Genomic DNA, 22739 nt, shown 5'->3' on the forward strand with positions numbered 1-22739 from the left:
CTCATTTCATTTGGTCTTCCCCTGGAAGAGCAGAAGGGAATCTCTAACGTACTCCCTGGGGTCAGTCAACAAATCTAGTATCACTGCACCAATGAAGAGGCCATAGGAAATTTGAGCCTGTATAGAATTCAGGGATTTTATTGGTGAGGATTGGCTTAAGGAACTTCTCTTTAAGTTCATATGGTTCTTATTAATGTCAGCCTACACAATGTTGTGTTTTTTTCTCAGTAGCAAAAAGGATTGTACACAGATAAAAGTCTACTAGCCTCTATGTGTCCCTTTTTTAGGACAATGGGAAGAACTTTCCCATTGCTTTCTGATTATTTTGAGAGCTGGTGCCTTGGGTTTTAGCTTTTACATTTCTCAGATTCTCTGGTGCCTGGTATGTAACTCTGAAACTTCATACTAGTTGTCAGTAAGTTCTCTTCCCAGGGTAATTAGACACAACAATCCCTTCCCAGCTAGAGAATCAAGGACACTCAGTACCCAAAAAGTATAAACAAAAGCAAAGGGAAGGGGCCAAGCCAGGGGTTTGAGACTCCACAACCTGGGACTGTGGTTGGACAATTAACCCCAATATGGAGATGAACTAACTTATAAAAGTGTAAAAACTCGGGACTGGGATCTATCTTGGATTCGACTTGGGTGTAGCCCTGGCCAGGATCTTGTACTGCCCAAGGTGAACCCTTTTAAGGTCTTTCAATTAATACCTGTTTTATTCCTTTTGCTCTGTTTAGTCTCTGTTCCAGGTCAGCCTTTCCAGGCATCAGTTCTGGCACCCCAGATGGGACCTCAAGGCACCTGTGAAACCCCTGGACTGGAGGAACACCTAGCTCCTGCTCCCCCACCCCGCCAGCACTCTGAGGGGACCCAGCTGCAGACAAGAAGGTATCAGAGCCCAACAACCCTCGGGACTGGTACAGAGACATGTGAACATTTGGATAAAAGTGGTTTATTTGTTTTTCTTTTTAAAGGAACTATCAGAACTCTTGACAACACTGCACAGGGTGTGCACTCCCAGGGTAACACTCTGCTCATACCTGCAGCACAGCTCCTGCATTGGCTGCCCAGGGAACTCACCTTGCTGTCGGCACTGATTAGAAGCGGCTGCACTTTGATGCTGTCATTGACCACGGAGACGGTGGCGCTGGTGCTGATCGGAGCTGCATTGCTGGGGGAGGTGGAAATGATGGCGTAGGCCACACCGGCACCACTCAGAGGGGACGAGAGAGCTGCAGGCTCGGTGACACTTTGTGACTGGCTGTTGTGTGTCTGGACATGGCTGACGGTGTTGTTGGCAGTTGGGAGGGCAGGGCTAGGGTTTTTGATGCTCACTATGGTTGCCTTCTGGAAGGTGGGAGGCTGCTTGGAAGGTTGGTCTCTGCACGGGGAAATTGGGAGGCTGTCTGGAATCAGGGTCTTTGGCCTAACCTACAAAAAGAGAGGCACGTGAACAAACACTGCACACATGCCTTCTCCCAGTAGAATCTCTAATTGCATTAACCCTGTATCAGGAGCATCTAGAAAAACAGAATGTAGCATCTCCAAGAAGCCAGCCATTCATTTACTTGTATATACATTCCCAGCATTTCTCAATTGGGTAATGTTGAAGTTCTTAACTCACTGCAATGCTAAACAATAAGTGAGAAGGCAAAATCCTTATTTTGATTAGCACACACCCATACAAATGCCAGTCAAGTTGCATTCAGTTCTCAGAAGGGATGTGCATGCCAAAGCCTTTGCAGAGAATGGAAAATCCAGGTGCAAAAATTTCCTTTTCTGAAGGTCACAACACTTATGCTGTGAATTAAGGGGAGGGAGCTGAATCATTGAGGGAGTTGTGGGAAAGCATTTACAGGGACAGTAAAGTATATGCTTTTATACTGGTGGATTGATCAATGAACATCCTCACATGTTTAAGGCATGCCAAGTCAAATGGAGAGATCAGTCACACAATCACTTAGCTCACAAAAAATAAATAAAATTAAGAGAGGGATACAAGAAACCTGCAACCACCAAACATCATATTTTATTGCAGTAATTAAAGAGCTAATTTGCAGCTGTGGGAGGATGCAGGAGGAACTTCCATGAATGGAACAGGACACTTTGCCCAGCTTTGCAACAGCTGGGACTGTACCCAGAGCCATGAATGACAGCTGCAATCAATTGTTTTCAGCTAATGTGATGTGTTTCCAGTGGTGTAATTAACATCACCCTGTCAACATGGCTCTGCCTTAACAACATTTTAAGTACAGTTCCAGGATTGAAAATAAATAATTAAGACTGCTTCACATGGAGTTAACTTCACTCCCAGCTTATTCGTTAACACAGCCAGATAAAACAGTCAGTTCCCTCTGTGCTTATTTAGTCCTGTCACTTCTTGCACCTTCCATACTGTGAAACAAAATGCCAAGTTCTAACAGACAAACATGGGAAACAGCTGCCTGTGTCACTATGCTGGAGTCTACATGTGCCCTTCAAATGGTGCCAACTTCAATCTTGAGCCTAAGTAAGCAATTTAAAGAAAATGCAGGGATTTACTGGTGTGCAGAAAACCATCTCGCAAGGCTGGCCATCATCCCCTATCATGTCAGGAAGGAACCATAACCTCACAGCAAGTATTTAGTGCAGCAACACTTGCTGTTGCAAGCTCTCTGTGTCTTGGTAACTTGTCCCTCAAATGTCAATAGGACCCAACACCCAAGAGCAGTGCCAAACTGGTATCAGAGGCACAGTCCTGCTCGGGACATTCACATGTCCAGCAGTCAAGGTAGATGAAAAGGTAAAGGACATTTGCCCAAGGTCCTGCAGACTCGTGCAGAGCCAGGAAGCCACTGTGTTCAGTTCACAACTTTGAGGTAACACTGGAAAGCCTCAGAAACCTGCTGGGAAATTATGCAAAACTACACAGAACTCCAATGAACCATAGCCAAAATACCCTGACAGTAACTGAAGGGTTCTTTGATAATTTTCTTTATGCAATCACTTTGTATAACAATCATCTCACTGGCTTAGTTAAGATACCAAATACCTTGGTCAAATAGTTTAAGGGAGAACTCTCTAATTAGTTTCATATCCATAATTAGTTAATGGTCTTATTTTCAAAAGCAGTGCACAAAGCATTGGTTTAAACCCATCAGTTCAGGAGTTCTTCTAGCCAAAAACTGTCATGTAGTCATGTAGTCATGCACTGTATCTGTCACTCTTAATTGTACTTTTATATTTAATCAAAAGCCTGATTAAAACTAAATGCCTACATATATTCCAGCTATATAATTATCTTTTCTGCTGCATGATGTAATACCTCAGTGAATCCTACACACCCATAATACACATCCTGCAAGATATGGATGAACACGTATTACCTCACTGTAAAATAAGCTCTTCTTGCACAGATAATTAAACAAACTTAATTTTCCAAAATACTAAATTCTTTATAAAGTGCTGCATACTGAAATTAGCTGATAGGACTTACCAAATTGGTACAGCACAGAGCATATGCTGGGCACTTTCTGCCACCATGTGATGCAGAAGAGGAATAGCTGTTTTCACAGGCTAAGCCTCTGTAAACTCCCTGTGAAGTCTACCTAATCCTGGGAGACCATATTTACTTGCAATTGCAGAACATTAAAAATGGGTGACTACAGAAACAAAAGTTTCAGGTGCTCCTCAGTTAAAGTTACGATAATTTAAAGTGAAAACTACATTTATTTCCAGGGCCTGCAAGTGTGAGTCCAAAACAGAAAGAAGACATAGAAGCCTCCTGTGCTCTAACACCTATGAACATTCCCCTCGGAATAAAACCACTAAGCTTAAATATTTAATAAACAGCTACATGAAAGACCTTCGGAAAAGTGTCACCTAAAATCCCAAACTGCTACTGTTATTTGTGAAGATAAATAGTGCCAGCTAGAGAGAGAAAAAAATAAGAGAAAAGGTAGCATTAATTCCTTTCCCTCATGGAAAAACTGTAGTGTAAATTTGGGAGATGAAAGGAGGACAAAGGCACTAGCAAAAGTTTGGAAGCTGGCAATCATTGAAGAAGAGGTAGAATAAAACTAGGCCAGGACAGGGACTACACTGCACACACACAGTACCAAAAAGTAATTTTCTACTGAATGTAGCACAGGTTGGATGACACCAGTCCCTGTCACAAGAGTTACAGAAATAAAAGGCCCCAAAGTTGAGCAAAAGAGAAGAGAAAGAAAAAGAGACAGCATGTACATTACCAAAAGAACACTTCAACTCTTGGCAAGTGTTGCAAGTAACAATTCTCCTGTAGCTCAACCCTTCTTTCCCCAAGTATCTTCCATTTAACTTCTGACAGCTGTCAAAACAGAATGTGATACTACCAGGGCTCAAAATGCAGAAGAGAGAGCTGCTTCTTCAATATAATGATTTCCTAAACCTGTGTTGTTCTTGAGTTTCCTCAATACCCACAATAACAGAAACATTTTATTTCCTGCAGCAATGTTCAGACTGGTACTTCTCAGATAGCTGCAGGTGAGCACATTTTTCAAGGAGATATTCTCAAATCTGAGCATTCACTAGGTGTGGGCTGCCTGCTTTTCAGACATGGAAGTAAGAGAGGGCCCAATCCTGTGAGACCTACAGAGTGCTCTTATGTTCAACAACTTCTAATTTGATATATTTTAAAGAGTTTCAGATCAGGAAAGAATCAGCTCCTGTGACAAACATGACTTCTTGTATGGCCATATAATTTCTCCCAGAAACTGAAGACTGATTCTAAAAGGAAAATACTAAAGAATTCTTAATGATGAGCTCCAGTAAATTATTAATTTTTTTTATGCTCATGACTAGCATTTTATTGTAAGGTTGAATTTGCCTAACTTCAGCTTCCAGTCCCTAGATCTTGTTGTAGCTTTGTCAGCAACACTGAAGAGCCCTCCTCATCCCCTGTATCAGATATCAGCTGGATCATGCTCAGCATCCATCAGCCCTTCTAGCAGGGCCAATCTGTATGAAAGTAAATTTTTCAGCTCAACGCAATATCACATTGCCTTTGAGAGAAAGACCATTATTCACAATTTATTTTCACTTCACCCTTGTACTCAGAGCTTAAAAACAAAAACTCAAAATGGATTTAGCACAATTCATATGTCACAGAGGCAAAGTGCTGGGAACAGCAGCCAGAGCTTTCATTCTTGAAAACTTTATAGGATTACACAGAAAACATTAGCAATGGCTGATAAAAAGAGTGCAATATGGTGTAATCACATTCTGCATCCAAATGAACAGATGCACAATGACTTCAGTAAAGCTGTGTCTATTTATGCCAGCTGAGGACTGACTCCTTCCCTCTTCCTTTTTAATCAGTAAAAAGCAGGTAAAAAAAAATTCTGCTTAACTTTACAGCAATGACACTCCCTAAAATCCAGGTTGCCCCACTCACTCAAATGCAAGTATTTGCATCTTGATTAATTTTTAGTTCCATTCCCAATAAGCTCCCATTATCTTCAGCCTGGTCTAAAACCACTGTCAAAACAAACATAGTTTATTTTCCTCCCACAGGGAAGATTTATTTCTTCTCTTTCCCCTCTGATGGGGCTACACAAAAAAGAAGTTACTCTTCATTGTAGAAAGCCCAGGCAAGATGACCCACAATCAGTGAATCCCATGTTCACACATAACACAGCCCTCTCTTTAGCATATCCCTGGAATATTAGCCTGTGAACCTACAGGATGGTGTGAAATGCAGGGCAAAACCCAAGGAGCTGCTCCAGCCCACATTTTCAATCCCACTGCTTGGGATGGAGCAGACCAGGGAAGAAACCCTAATCTGATCCAAACCAATAGCAAAATTGAGCAGACTTCAGCAAGGCCAGAACTGCAACAAGCCACTCAAAACAAACCCTGGTCTCTCAGTTTACAATGCAGCACAACCCAGGAGTCACTCAGCAGTGTGTTCACATGTGTTCAAATTGCACACACTCCATCGGGCATCTCCCAGGTGCTGTGTACCTGCCAGGATTTGCTATTTCAGTTGTTAGTCATGGACAGCTAACTTTAGTGTAAAGGCGTCATGCAGCTAATAGAACTCCTGGGCAGTTCTTAAGAGAGTAAAATAATTTAATTTAGTTTTTCTTTCGGCTTTTCTTGATGCTACAGAAATGGAAGTTTTGCTGAGGAGGATGTCTGAGTGGGAATCTGCGAGCTCTGGTTTTTCTGGATGTTGGCACAAGGCAGTCAGGTGGGAGTTTTTTATTAAAAGTCTTATTAATGTTTTGAACACTGTTCAAAGGTGTTGGTTTTGCATGGCATGATTTTTTGGTGAGTGGGGAAGAAGCCAGCTGTGGAAATGATTTTTGTTTTGGAAGCTGCTAGAAACTTCCTCCATGCCTGGCAAAGCCAGTTGCAGGCTGGCTCTGAAAATAGACATGCTGCTAGGCCAATTAACATAGTGAGTAACACCTCTGTGATGACATAGTTAAGAAAGAAAAAGCATGCACAATTCCTCTGTTTTTCTTTTGTAGGGTGGGAAGGTATCTGCCAGGGCCATCCTGGCACCGGGAGCCGCCATGCAGCCAGGACCTTGGATGGCCACACCATCTCAGCACGGCTCGTGGTGAATTCTGCTCATTCAGCCGCTTTCAGGCAGAACAGAATTTTCCTTTTAGGCACCCCACGTGAAGAGAGGTGTTGAATAGAGGCACCCATGCAACAGATGGCCAGCGAGTCCAATGTGAGGAGCCCAGATAGAATCAAACTTTCAGTGCTGCAAAACCCTGTAAGACCTTTTCAGCTCGTAGAACTTGGAAAGAAACTAACCCATGGACACCAATTTTCTCCCAAGTCAGAGAAAAGGAAAAGGTGAGGACACGTGATGAGAACAACATGATGACACATGTGGGTCAGTGAAAAGAGGGAGGGGGAGGAGGTGCTCCAAGTGTTAGAGCTGAGATTCTTCTGCAAGCCGTGGTGGGCGACTATAATACAACAAACTGTGTCCCTTTAATTCATGACGTGCATGGGGGATGTAGAGGTCCACCCACAGCCCACAAGAAAAGGTGCTCATGCTTGAGGGAGTAGATGCTGAAAAGATGCAATTCAGTGGGAAACACAGAGAGAGAACATAGAGAAAGAGGATCTTTGCTTCCAAACTAGAACAACTCATCCTTAAAAGCAACACACCATGAACTAAAATGACCCATGCCATTTAGTTCAGGAAAACTACTTTGCCCGTGGACTCGGGATACAGCAGGTCAGGCAGGAAAATTAGAACCACACTGGAAAACTTCAGAGAACTGTCTCTCATAGGAAGGAGCCCATGACATAACAGAAGAGACTTCTCTCCCTAAGCAAGTGGAAGATTTTTAGAAGTGACAAACTCACTAAAAACCCCATGTTTTGTCTCCCTGCACTGTCGGTAGGAGGGAAAGAAGGGCCTGGGGTGGGGGGGAAGGTGTTCTAAAGATTTATTTTAGTTGTCGTTATCCTCTTTTAATTCTGTTAATATTTTTTTCTTTGTACCATCTCAGTTTTGAGCCTGCTCTGCCCTTGAAGTGTTTTTGCCTAATCCTTATCTGACCTCAAAACCAAGAGCTTTTTGGTTTTTCTTTTCCCCTCCTCTGCCAACTATAGCAGAGGAGAGTGAGAGAATGGTTTATCGTGGGTGGCGTGGCTTCTATCCAGTGTCAAGACCCAACAAACACAAAACTGTATTTTCACAGAAACTTGGCTGACTTTTGCTAATGGACTGTGTATTTTTCTGCCTATATTTTCTGGTTTGGCACTGCCACTATTGAATAAATGATTCATTGTGACTCTTTTCTATTTGCAAAGGGGAAAAGCTACCATTAAACCAGCAAATAAAAATCAACATTATTCAAAAATTAAGAAGTAGAGGTTGAAGTTGACAAGGATTTCTGGGTTTTTTTTACCTTCTGCACAATGATTCTGTCCTTGAACATGCAGTTATCTTTGTACCTCCGAGGAAAAAAAGTAATCCTTATTGTTTAGGATTACAATGGGAATATAAAAGATAGACGGTGATTATACACACCAGTCAATAACTTACTTTCATTTCCACTCTTTTCAGCTTAACAAGTTAGCTTCCTTCTCTCACAGATACTCATCTTTGATTAACTTCCTTCAATTTAAAGTGTCCATGAAGCCTTTAGGCAGGAATGAGAGATGGCCTGTCTGCTTTCCTCCTGTTCATATACTTCCTTAGGTAAGCTCTGAACTAATCCACACAGCTGGCATTCACTGGACACAAAATCTGGTGTCACATTAAAGACCATGGATATCAGTGTTTTGTACTGTCCATCACTTTAAGAGCTGCTCCTGTTTCTAGACAGCAATAACAACACATTATGATGATTTGACCAGCCCCGACTCGTTTAGTAGCCAAAATCAAAAAAGAAAGACAAAAACAATAATAGAAGTAAGAACAAAAGTAATTTCCATCTGCTGACAGCCTAAGCAAGATGGAAGCACACAAAATGCAGAGACACCAGGAGATGAAAATGAAGGGTCAGACAGCAGCATAACTAGTTCCTCCAAGCCTTTACTGAGCTCATGCAAACAAAGAAAGCCAATTTCTGTCCACCTGTTATACACCCAGAGTTCCAATCCAAGCTTGTACAACTGGCCTTGAGGCTCAGAGACACAGTATAGTCCAGATCTAGGCCAGACATAGATTGGACGTCACAACTTTCACATGGATAAAAATGGCACCAGTGGAGAGAGGGGAAATTTCTTACCCTCTCATTTGCTGCTACTCTGCGAAGCAGCATTTGACATGGAGTAACATAAAAGTTTCAACCACTAAAAAGGTACCATGTCAGATGTAAAAATGGCTTGAATGTTTTCTGAGGTTTTCATGGATACTTTTGAATTCTATGTGCAGACTATCATGGAGAGTTGACTTCTATAGAGGTCCTTTTCAAAGTTCTTACCACACTGATCAGATCTGAAGGTCTCAAACGACAGTAACAGGTTTGGGTTAGGGTTGCTTCTCCTTCCTCACCACTCTGGATCAATTCTCTTGTTAAGAAGTGAAAACTGACACTGATAGAAAGGCGGAGGAAACAGAGGTCCTTTGGAAAAGGTGTTTCTGAGCATAGCCCTCCTTGATCTACCCTACACATTCATCCTCGACCTTACTGCAGAAGACTGGATTTCTTGTCACTGCCACACTCCGTCATGCTACCATCCACAAGAAATGTTCTTATTGCACCACCTTAGTCACACCTTCACCTGTCTTGGCTGCACAGCAGCAGTGTAAAATACATACTTTGAAGGTGCTACAGCAAGCCACGGCCTCTCTCAGCAGCACAGGGAACCTACCAAACCCTCCACTAGTGTGGAACTGAGATACCCACAGACTTTTCAATAAAGTACTGTGTTTCCATCCCAATCTTCAAAGCTCTCCCTGTAAAGACTTAGTATGAAAGACCAGGCTGGCCACACATGCCTGGTACAGGGAGTCCCTACAACAAGGCTGAGGCAGCTGTCTCAAACTTCTCTAAGAATTACGAGTACACGCATCAATTTCTACACTAAATGTTTTCTGTAGGGACATGCATGTAGCATGAACATTAAAAATAAGCAAATTGATCAAAAGAAACCCTAAGCAGAACTCTCATATACAGCAGAACTGTATATGCTTCTTCCAAAAGGAAAAGAGAAGAAATAGCTTACATCAGATATTCATTTAAAATCTTCCTGTTGAAGAACAGAAAATAACATTTCACATGTACCTTCAGGTGGCTACAATGCGACTTATATTTGCCTGTAAACCAGTTCAAAATAGACAGAATAGTTGTTCTGCAGCTGGAAGCTGGAACTCAACCTGACAGAATGCCACACCCTCCTTAGAGCAGATGGTGCCATAAAGAAGTGGAATAGCTCAGGAGTACCACAGTGTTTAAGCAGAGGACCTCTAGGATTTTCTTCTTAGAGTGCTGTGGAGAGTCTGCAGTTTCAAAGCATCTCACTCAGCTGGAAACCTCAAAGATCACAGTAAGAAGAGAAAGACTATCTGGAATTAGCTTCTGAAACATCATTTATTTGATGAAAGCAAAAATAACTTCATATTCTAGGAAAATTTTTAAAAAAGAACAAATATGTGCCAAAGAAGCTTGTTTTGGCAAATAATGAATGCCTAAAAAATATTGTTTGCATTGCGCAAAGAACTTGTAAGTAATGTTTGTTTGCTCACCACTTAATTAGCGGCTCTAAGTGATGGGATTCTGCTGCCATCTGTGATTGTGCAAATTTTGAAACTTTGTTCCCCAGATGCAAAAGCTCCCAGGGGGTCATATGATAAAGCTAATATGATAAATTCATCTAATAAAATATGATAAATTCAAATGAACAAAACAAATGACAAGTATCTGTACAAATGTGGAAATTGAGGGACCTGTATGCATTATTTTATATAACTCTTGTTAAATGCCTCAGTTTATCTGTGTGGTATGTTTTTGCTTGACTGCATAGGGGTAAATCAAAAGAGGCTGTCAAGATGAGGAGCACAAAAGTGTCAAATATATCAAACTCCTTTAGACATGATGAGGACCCTCAAAATGAAGGAGTCCTCTCTTTCTGTCCACCAGCCTGGCAATATTTATGCCTACCTGTAAATCCAAAGAGAATCTGAAATCCCAAAGAAATAATGAGATTGGCCAAAAGAAGAAATGCCAGGGAACAGTTGGTGTGCTGCCTGGAATGCAGACACTGGCTTGGATTTTTCTCAGTTATCTACATGCACCTGAGACAGAAGTGCAATCTGTCCACCTTAGAGGAAAGCCACTCCCAGAGGATTCATATATAAGCAGGCTCCTAAAATGGCAGGAATCCCAAAAGGGCTCCACCCAGGCCTTCCACTCCCCCACAGACCTGCAGAGAAACAGCATATGCAGCCCAAAAGATTAGGTGCACTTGCACAAGCTACACCTGGACTCACCTGCTTGACTAAATGGACACAGCTGGCAGAGCACAGAAGCCTTTGCTGCTCTGCTTTCATCACTGCAGGGCTCTACACACTTCACTGTCACAACTAGACTTGGCAGAGATGGAGACTGGGGAAGTTACCATCCCTTCCAGAACAAGACTGAACCATAGATAACATCCAAGTCCAGACACCTCACTGCTGCAATTCCCTGTGAAATACTCCGAATTCTTGGTAGAGGAGTGATGAATATGGTTCTGCTGTCCGAGTAATTTGCTGCTACATGGGCAAACAAAGTAAAGGTTTTAGCAGATGCCAAACCCAGCTGCACTCAACTTGTTGATATGCTTGGGAGAAGGGAATTTGCATGTCCAAGTGTCAGTCCTAGAATTGCAGGACTGTGCCAGTAACTCAGAGCAAGGTAAGGGACCTGTCACCCACGGGGACAAAAGGAGGTTAGTGGCCAGCCTGGTCCATGACCAAGTCTGGTGAAAAAAAGATGAGGACATGGCCCGTGACAGGATTTAATTCTGCATGATTTCCAGCTCCTACTGGAAGATAATATACATCTCTTAATTTCCAAAATAATTGTTAATTAGGTGCTTGTTTTCATAGCACTAGAAGGAAGATTTTTTTTTTACCATAACACCTGCATGGTATCACAGGGCCTTGCTTCCTGGAATTTTTATATTTCCATCTGAAGCTTCCAGTTTTCCTGGACCAGAGATGACTATGCACTCACCCTACAGCTCTTACAAAGGACAGCCTTCACACTGACACAGACTTAGTGCTGCAGACTTAGAGAGGCCTCCCAGGTCACCTGCATCCAGCTGTACCTGGGGAATGACAGCTTTGCACCTCTCTGGTCCATGACTATATTAAATCTATTTTCAAGACATCTTACTAGTTAATTAGAAACCAAACTTTCCACTTGTAGATGAAAACCTGGTATCTCTGAAGACACTGAGCACAAAGGAGGGATGTTTGATGAAGGTAGCTCCCCACTAGGAAACTATATGGAAATTTTAAACTTCTCTGTGAGCTTGGAGGGGGAGAGGAACATATGGACCATGAAGAAAGATGAAGGAGGACTGGCATGTAAATGGGACAGGCTGCTGCTGAAGAAGCTGGCCCATTGTGGGCCTGTGAAAAAGTCAGAAAAACTCAGGGCATTACACACACCCTGATAACATGATCTTACATACCACTGCCTACTTCATTTTTAGTTATTCAGAAATTAGATTGCTAGGTAGTTATTGCCCATTCTATCTATACGAAATATTCACAAAATAGGAAAGTTAGTGAACTCAGGCTCAGGGAAGCCAAGAAAGTGGTGGTAGTTCATTAGTATTAAGTATAATTGCATAAACAGGTCTGAAATGGAAGCTGTACCAGGAAGGGAGTGAAACAAAGTGGAATACAAACAAAAATATTGCCATGAACTAAACAGCAAGACAGAAAGGATGTCTTCTTTCCAAAAAGCTGAGGAAAACAGCTTCCTCCACTTTTTTCAATTCTTCAAAATTGAATTCTAGCATTGAATTAAATTTTTTCTATTTAACAAAAGCATAGGGCATTGGTACTTCTCTAAGTGCAGCATTTACAATGTCATCACCATTGCTGAAGCACAACCTAAATGATAATTTAGGCCCTGTTAGAGGTCTTTCAGGTTCTCTTGAATATCATCATCTATATTCAGGAAAAATCTGCTAATTTTTGACACCCCAAAATGGCAGAAATCAAAATGTTATAATGTTGTAAGGATAACTGAAAATCAAAGTCTTGAATTTGATAAGAAAACTATAACCTCACTTTATGTTCATAACTCTGCCTTCCACAAAATGTAAATTAAAGAGACAATTTAAGAACTTTGTGTTGGAAATACTTCTTCCTCCAAGTAAATTTAGCTCACAGATCCTACTAGATTCTGCCACTAAAAAGATTAGAAAAAATAAAGAAATAATAGAAAGAATACATATTATCAACTTCAGCACTTTTGCAGTGTTCATATATGAGAAATAGAGCTCTAAGGAACAAATATATTCATACTTAATAATCATTAATATGAAGAGCAAATCATCGAATTGCAGCAAAACACCTGTTGAAAATGGCATCCAAAAATTTTGAGAAAGAGGGTTGAAATGGGGAATAAAGTGCATAGTTAGAGAAACAGTGATGGGTGCTCAGAAAAGAAGACAGTCTGAAACACTTTAAAAACCAGTGAGTGCAACTCTCCTTTCACTCTTACCCAGAGAATCTTTCCTTGGTCTGGCACCGGGGTTAGCTGGGCCAAAACTTTGTATTGGGGGTGGACAAGGCAAATAAGTCAGTGAAACAGAACATGGGGTTAAGTCTTGAACAGGAAGGTTAAGTTAACACTTCCACCAGTTCTTTCAATTATAGAATTTCAGATTTTCACTTCTGTGATTTGTGATTCAACTTTAAAGCATAAATTTACATTCCACCATATGTATTTTGTTCTTCCACAATGAATCTACATAACATTTTATAGCTTTTCATTGTGCTATGAGTACACTCCCAGAAGAATTTTTTTCTTCATGGACTGAAGAAAAACACAACTCTGCAAAATCAGTGTGCTTATGCACCCCGGCCTGGGCACTGGACAGGAGCAGAGAATATTTACATAATGACACAATCCTATTTTTGAAACTGTATTTTGTACCTGAGGTAGCACTGCTGGTCCTTGTCCTGCCAACCTCTGCAAGGAGCTGACCTGAGGAACCTTAATGGGCACTGCAGTGATCGTTCCCAAAGTCTGTTGGAAGAAAAACATTTGAACACAGCTTAAAACAATTGCAAAGCTTTGGAGATAGAACCTCTCCAGGCCAGCAGTTCCTTTTTCTCTTCCTGGCTGCCATGGCTGAAGGCTCTCTAGGCCCCAGACTATTTTCAAAAGAGATCTGAAATGCACCACAGTAACATGCATCAGTACAATGATGCATTTCATGGTCGCCAGAGTCACAAAGAGATATTTGCTGTGCCTCAAGAGATAATAATTGAATTATTAAAATGAATTTGAATTAAACTGAATTAGTTAAAATAACTGTATTATTATTAAAATATAAAGCTGCCTATAAATCTACTACAGCACACTATCACACAACATTCAGCTAAGATGACACCCATTTGGGCCAACACAGCATCTATTACTACCCATGTTTATTTTTGTTACTCACCCTTTTCTTAGATGTATACCAAATTTATTAAAATATTATTTAAGATAGGATGGAATAAATGGATAGCTTATAAATTTGTGATTGGGCCATATATGTAAAGAAGACAGCTAACTTTTCCATTCAACATCTTTTATCCCTGATTTCTGTTCATAGAATTATGGAATGGCTTGGATTGGAAGGGGCCTTAACAATCACTCAGTTTCATCCCCCAGCACGGGCAGGGACACTTTCCACTATCCCAGATTGCTCAAAGCCCCATCCAACCTGGCCTCAGACATTTTCAGGGATGGGAAAGCCACAGCTTCTAACCAAAAGTTCATTCTTTGGTTAACTGGCCAATATTCTTAAGACAAGGCTATGTAACTTTTATTTAGCACATGGTTATTGCAGTTGGGATGACACAGCAATATAAGCAAGCAGATGATTGACATTATAACAACAAGAGACACTCAGTCACTGAACACAAAATCTTATCAGGCTGTTAGAAATAGCTAATATGGAGAAAAATATAGATTCCACCAAATTTATCTAAATTTAACTCTGCTCTAAACCAAAGTTTTTGGATCACAGCCAGCATGATAAAATATGCTATTATTAACCCAATATGGTAATTAAATTTTTCAGTCGAAAGGGAACTATAACATAATCAGCTCAAGGAAGGTGAAACCGTCGTATCCATGCAGTTATTTTCTCCCCAGAACTCACCCACAGAATGGAGCAACAGTCTATTGCGTTCTGTCTCCAGTGTTTGATAAGAAATAACAAGTGTATTCAGGCAGAATATTCTTAATAAATTTCTCCTACAGATTTTCTATTTTTACTGCTGCTACTCCTGTCAGAGACATTTGGGGGTGTGATGTTGTACATCCAGCAAAGATTAACATTTGAAGAAGATTTGCCTGAGTAAAACAACAAGGAGAGCTGAACAGTTATAAATGTGCAAGACAATTTTTCTTGAGTACTCATGGATACAGTACCCTGGATTATCCATGGGAAAATATAGTCCATTAAAATTTTGTCTCAAGCTAGGAGAAGAGGGAAAGGGAGCAGAGAGAGTAGCATTTCCCTGTATGGATGATAGAACAAGCAAGTCACACCTTCCTTTAGAAATAAGGTTCTGGCAGCAGGGTGTGGAACAGAAGGGGGTATTTCTGCCACAGTTTCCTTATAGGGTGACACATGGACTAAAACAATGGGAAGGATCTGACTGAACAACTTCATTGCCCTGTCTACCGTACCATAGCCTCACACATTGGCAAGAATAACATGATGAGCTACTGCAGTCTGGGCATTAGACTTATCACAACTTCCTGCTTAATATTAGCATAAACTGTAATCAATTCAGCCCAGATTTAGATTTTTTTATGGTAAATACTGAAATGAACTTTCCAACTCATGCTACACAAAGCTTATCACAAATAGGATCTGTATTTTCCTACTGTCCCAAATGAGATTTCTTTCAGCCCACAGTGAAGTCCAAGATTTCCTAGGAAATATCAGGGGCACCACTGCTTCTCCTGGGCTGTACAGATATCCTCTACAGAAAGTTAAAAAGTTCTTCCTTCTGGAAAGTAGTGCTTTAAAGGCTGCTGCCTCTGACCTTGCAAACATACATTCTAATATTCATATTCCTACAGATACAAAAGGATTTGCAAGTATTTTCAAACTGGACAACAAAATACATGATGGTTGGCATGGTGGTGTTTGGTCCAAGGTTGGATTTTATGATCTTGGATGTCTTTTCCAACCTTAACAATTCTGTGATGCCGTTAAAATACAAAGCACTGGCACTAAATTAAATTTGGAACTGATTATAAAGATAAGAATCAAATTACTGAGATGTTAAATAAGATAGAGCTAGCAATTGTTAAGACGCAAAAAAAAAAACAAAAAACCCTCCATGTCTGAGCAACAAAGCTCTTTGCTTGTATTACTTCAAATATCTCCAGGGAATAAGAAACCAACCAAACAACTAGAACAGAATGGCTCTACCCTGCACAGAAGAAGCTCATGTTGGCCCCTGGGTGCACTGCTGGACCAATTCTGGTTCAAGTTTCAAAACAGTAAATGATTGAGTCAAAAGAAATGGGAATAAGAGAACAAACAAGAAACACCACAAAACTACTCTGCACTGTTGCCTCAGCTTCGCTTAAAGGCAAAGTCAGGATAAATCATCTGTGGGTAGTGGAGAAATGAGCTACCAACAGTTCTGTCACCTGCAGCATCAAAAATTTTATCAGATTTATTTTCCTGAAGTAGTAGTTCAGCAGTGAACTCAAAAGTACAAAACCAAATAACAGCACTCCTAAGTTATAAAGTGCTCAGTGACAAAGATGCAACCTTCTGTTTACAAATGGTTTTACAGTAAAGATCTGTTATTTAATATTCAAGGAAACCATCTCAGTATAGAAATCATACGGCCAAAGAAAAAAATCAGAACTTCAATCTCATGTTAATATTAGCACTACAGTATGTTCGGACAGAGAGACATCTAAGAATCTCTTTTATTTTTCACTATTTACACCAGTTTTTTTACTATTTTACAGCTTGGGCAATAAATAGCTCAAGCTATTCAAGAATTCAGTGACCTCTGTACTTTTCCTGTAACACATTTCATCTGTTATGTCCAGGTACTTTGCCTAGCTCAATATTACTGTCTCCCTTTTAGTCATGAAAAAAATCTAGATTTAGAGGCAAAATGATAATGGTCAGGGCTAGAGTGTTGTGCAGGTGGAAATTCCAGTGTCTTATCCGTTTAACTGATCATCTGCATGGAGAGCTCCATCCCAATGGCCTAATTTTTAGGCAGACCAGGATGTCTCCATGATGATGGGTGAAAAAAGGGAAGTAAGAAACAGGGAATCCCACTTGTCTCTGCAATGAAGGAGGTGCAGGTGCCAGAATGGGTAGTTGGGCAGTTTGGCTCTGGGTACAATTTTCACTGCTTTGTTCTTGTACAAGCTGTATGTAAACAAGAAGATAAAACCACTTGCCTGGGAAATAAAAACTTAAGTTTCTTTCTCTGATGCCCTTGGCCACGCAATGAGAACTGGATGGACAAATTTCCCACGGCTCAGGCTATGACACGTCAAATCTTGCTCACACTCCCCTTTGTCCAGCAGCTCAAGTTGGGCCCTCAGCTCAAGTCCATGGGCTTCAGGAGGTGACTAATCAAGATACTTCTCCCACAAACAGAAAAATAAACTTTTGTTCCTCCTGTTAGCAGAGCCACCTGTTTTCATGCCCTGACTGTCCAGGCCATGGTGAGCCTGATGGATCAAAGATTTGCATTCACTAATTCCACATTATCATTTTTCTTTTCTCCTTCTTCTTTTCCAGCTTATCAAAAGAGCAAGCTGGTGCACATTCTTATAAACTTCTAATTAACAAGCTGAAAAGACATTTTTCTGGCAATGCTTGACCTTTAAGCATTCTGTACAAATTTGTTGATACAAGCAGAAACAAGAATTTAAAATATTATTTTATGAGTGCTGAATAGCAACACTTTTGTAAAGGTAAATGAGTTCCTTATTTCTACATTTACAGCTCTAAGCATTTTAATGAAAAAGGTCCATAAAAGTCAAAGATGGTTCTGAATCCCTCCTCTGTTTAAAGCTACCTGGGCTTTCCTGGTGACCCCTTGAAACATCTACAACGTGAAGGGATGAGGGAAAGTGAAGAGCCGAGTTTCAGTTGGCCTCAGGTTTGATTGCATGCATTTAAACCAGACTTCCTACTTTATACGGTTGGGTTCTTTTCAAATAAGAACAAATTCATCAGGTGTATTTCCTACTGTCTAATTCACTATACTTTACATCCAGAAGCATTTTGGGAGCTCTGATCTTTTGCTAACTCTTACCTCAAGTTCCAGCCCTGGACTGGAACAGAATGCTCAACCACTCTATCCCTCAGTGCAGGAGTTACTGGATGATGTGGTCAGGACACAAGACACTTCCTACCCCGATCTCCAGTGATCTCCACAAGCCAGACAGGGATCTGGCATGTCAAGGACATGGCTTTGGTTGAGCAATCCACAGATGCTCTCAGACAGGAATACAGCAGGCCCACTGTGGAGGGTTCCTGCAATCTCCATTGGGTAAATGTAACCCAGCAACACGTTCCAAAGGGTCACACTTTAAATTGCAAAAACAGGTGAAGGGATCCAAATTATATAATCCTTTTCACTGGTCAGCTTATTCACTAAGAAAATAGTTATACCTTAAAATAGGAAAACCAACTCAAGCCTCCAAACAAGACCAAAGGAAAAAAAAAAAGGCAAAAAAAAGTGCACTTCCTCCAATTCAACCAAAAGAAAATGAAACATTTAGGAGATATTGCCAAGGGCAGTTAAAAAAGATCACTCATCGCCATCATTTCTATTAATGCTTTCCATTGTAACTACAGGAATAACCAACAGGAGCTGGATTCAGTGATCCTTGTGGGTCCCCCCTTCCAACTCAGAATATTCTTTGAAGCTCCTATGATCCTCCTATACTAAATTAACACCATCCCAGGAAAAAGGCTCTCAAAGAGAACTGAGGGATAGAAGTGTGAGGAAAGCTGCAAGTGGAAGACATAAAAATGAAACAAAGAAGTATGGCATGGATAGAGAATAAGAATTCAAAGGGTGAAGTCTAGAGACTGTCTGAGAATAGAAGGATGCAGCAGCAGAAACAAAGATGAGACCTATATTATCAGTGACCAGACTAAAGGCCTTACATTCAGTTTCCAGCTATTATGTTATGACTTATTTAGTCAGTGCCTGAGTTTCCAAATCTCGGACTATTTGTGATTTAAGCAAGCTTCTGCCTTTCAGTCCTGAATGAATACACACACACACATATACACATAAATAGACATATGTATGTGTCTAGATATTGTATCTCTATTGAAAAATATTTGCTTTTTACTCATTTTGGGTACATACATTTGTCAAACCATTGCTACGTTCGCTTTGAATTATAAATTGCTTTCCTCCTTCCTTTAGATGAACTAACAAATGCTTAAGGACTTATTGCTACAATTCATTATCTGTACAAACCCATTGCAGGGCTTGTGTCCATGAGGAGTTTAAGATTAGATCACAGATGTAAAGCTGTTGGGGGACATAACTGCTCTCCCATTCCAAAGTTACACCAGGATAAGTAAAATCATTCCTGTCAATCACTGAAGAGAATCAGGCTCAGCCAGTAACAGAAGGTTAAAGAGATACACAGTTCTACAGCACGTTACGAAAATGAGAGTTTAACACGGGAACATATGGGTTTGTTGTATCTCAGCTGAACAGTTCAATTATTTCAGCTCAACTGACACTGCACTGCTGGATTATTTGTAAATTATTTTATACCAGCACAAATGTTGTACTGCAGCACAAATATTGTGTTCCTGCAATGAATTATGGAAATGCTAATCTTCTTCTTTTTAAAGAACATATGCATCTTTTTAAGATCTAGGTCTTTTTGTGTTGAAGCTAAGCTATTTAAAAAAATGTTTTTGTCTGTTATGTGTTCAATATTGGCAACAACAGTTTTACAGAATGGATTTTTAATGTGGTAGTGACAGGGGAACAGATTGCTATGGCAACAGCAAAGACGAAAATTCTTAACCTGAATGGATCATCGCTGAAGTAATTGCAGGGGTTTTTTACCCATTCTACATCCATTTTACAACTTGAATGCTGCATTCAACCTTGAGCTTGCTTTATATAAATGCCAAGCGCTACATGTAGCCTCAAAGTTGATTTGACCTAAAACTTGCTGTCCTTTCCCTCAAGAATCCTGAATAACTGCTGTCCTAAATATCTGAATACTATCATTCTTCCATGGAGTCCGCCAATAAAAGCACCAAGCCTTCAGACATAACTTTGAGGCTCCTGTAAGACATGTTCAGATACATATTTTTTCTTTCCTACTAGTCTCAGCTTGCATAAAAATCAGTGGAAAACACTCTTTATTTTCAAAAATATTATGAAGTTACTGTGCATGGTGTTTCCAATAAACTGATGGAATACAATATCAGTTTCACATTTCATTGTATTCTAAAGAGGCTGTTATTTCAGACACATATTTTGTGTAAACAGTAATTTAATTGGAATTTCATAGAAATGTAAAGGTTACTTTTACATGTTTTAGAAGTGTTTGTTCTCCCCAGTTCCTCTCCCTTTATTCAGAATCATGCTTTCATATGCAATTTATGATGGTAACGAAGTAGACAATTGGAAATACATGTCCTGTTGCTTTTTCAAAATATCAATATTTTTAAAACCATGCTTTCTTTGGCCACCAAAAATACAATTTATACCAACTTTCCTTATAGCCAATTAACAATGACTTGGACTTTTGTCCTGAAACAACTCTGCATGGGGGTAGCCACAAGCAGCAGGAGGAAAAGTATCACTTTAAATTCCACACCTGCTTTGAAAACCAAATTCTTAGTTGCTGCTGAGGTTTTTGTACTCATCCCTTTCATCACCACTCATTTGCAAGGAAGCCCAAGGTGGTAAAGCAGCTCATGCAGATATCAGAAGAGAATATGCAGAGATGAAGCAAGTAATGTTCTGCTTTTCCTGTGACTCTCAGACCTTTCAGAGCACCACCCGATTTATCTCTGCTTTTACCATTTTACCACTATATCTACTTCTTGCCACTTACACATTGCCATCTGGGTGCACTGAAAAATACTAACACACTGTATGTATGTATTCTGGCAAAGGGAAAACACAATTAATACAGTCCACATTTCTCCCCATTTCAGAAATCTCACTGATTACCTACACAAGGAGACAGCTGTGCCAAATGTCTATTCCTAAACACAATTTGCACCATATAATTTACTGGTCAGTAATTTTTTAATGTACCATTTTTAAAATCAAAACAATTATAAACTATTTCTACATATATTATAAAAATAAATTTTATATAAGATATATACAATTATTTTTATTAGGATTTTTTTTCCACAGGCATTAGATAAGACTCTAAATTTCTGAATCAAAAGAAAATAAAAAACAAAAAGGAAGTTTTGATGTGCCAAGTGCATTAGCACACACATACCTGTTCTGTGATTTGCAGCCTTATTCACAAACCATATTTAACTAATTAAGTCTCCACCTCCTGCACAAATGAGCATAATGGCAATGAGCTGCAGCAAGACTCAGCAGCTGTGATCACACCTATGGTCTCTTGTTCAGATGATTCATAAAAGGTTTGCTGTTAAACTACTCAACTGTTCCAGGTTGATGTGGTTTTTAATGACTAATGTTTTCAAATTACTTAGTCCACGTTCACAGTTTGCAGAAATATTCCCGAGTAAAGGAAAAATGCATGGACAGTGTCACACAAAGCAGTTTCACACCTCTGCCTCAAGAGAGCTCAGGCAAGAGTGAAAATGTTCAACAGACCCAGCAGCTACTAAAGCACCGCTGTCCTACCACAGCAGCAAGATATGAAGATTGCCATATGAAAAGGGAAGGAAAGGGTATGAAAAATAAAGGAGGAAATTACCATCATCCCTTAGTGATTTAGAATTCTCACCTATCAGAATGACCCATGCAGCCTACTAGCAGCTACTGAAAAATTAGAATTCCATATGATTCCACCTTAACACCCACTGGGCTCAGAGCTGCTTTTGTACTCTGTTAGGTGTTCTTCTGTCAATCAGAAGAACTGGAAAACATGAGGGAAGTGACAACCTGAAGCAACAAAATTGCTTGCTGCCAGACAGTACCTTTTGTCAGGCCTGAGCTAAGCTAATCCAATTTGCTAAGCAGAAGAAAGTTGAATTTGCTTAGGAAAGTATCCAACAAGCAACAGAATAAAGACAAGGGGGAAAAAAATGTTTCTTAGCTAAGGTGGCAGAGAAAAGTGGTGGGGGAAAGACAAAACCCACAAAGAAAATGGAATGACAATTCCAACCCTTTTTAACAAAAGAAGCTATTATATCAGTACAACCATAATAACTGGATGTTGGTACCAAGAGTTACTTCCTTGAGAATAGAACCTGGGGAAAGTACAATAAAATTTTGTCTGTATTCCATATGAAGTGTGTATAAATATGACTGGTTTTAAAATTATATAGTTTGCTAGGATTAAAGAAAGGAAGCATCAACTTTCTCAGCAAATGTTAACTTGGATGGGCAGTACATCCCATAAGCATGAATTATATACTTTAGGCAGACTGCCCAGCAATATTAAGCTACTTAACCCTCAACAAAAGCCAATGGAAAATATTGCTTTCCAATGGTGGAATCACCATTGCTATTGAATTCCTAACTTTAGTATTCCATAATTCTAGGACTGCAAAAAATCATTGTAGATACTGTTATGTAGGTGCTATCTTCTAGTAAAAGAAAATAGGCATATTTAGTTTTGGAGGGTAATAAACTCTTTATAGTATTCATGTAATTCAATGTAATTGTCTCTTTAATGATCCAAATAAAAAAAGTGTTATTTTATGTTCAGATAGTAAAAGTATTTGGTAAATTTATGCTTATATAAATAAATTCATAAATATATACAGATTTATTTATTTATTTATTTTTATGGGACTACATAAGCATATATTTCATAACACAATATATTATACGTAATACTTTTCCAGAGTTGTAATGTACCGAAGTGAGCACTAGT

The 22739-nt window shown here is 39.8% G+C and overlaps 1 protein-coding gene across 1 annotated transcript in view; it reads right to left on the reverse strand.

Annotated features, from left to right (window-relative positions):
- PHF21B (PHD finger protein 21B) overlaps positions 1-22739 on the reverse strand; it is a 157771-nt gene that overhangs the window by 24775 nt on the left and 110257 nt on the right. The window contains 2 exon segments of the mRNA XM_062490881.1: positions 1081-1431; positions 13599-13691. Coding sequence (XP_062346865.1) covers positions 1081-1431; positions 13599-13691 — 444 coding nt within the window.

The sequence above is a fragment of the Cinclus cinclus genome, chromosome 4 (genome assembly GCF_963662255.1).
Source record: "Cinclus cinclus chromosome 4, bCinCin1.1, whole genome shotgun sequence".
In the NCBI taxonomy this organism is placed as follows: Eukaryota; Metazoa; Chordata; class Aves; order Passeriformes; family Cinclidae; genus Cinclus; species Cinclus cinclus.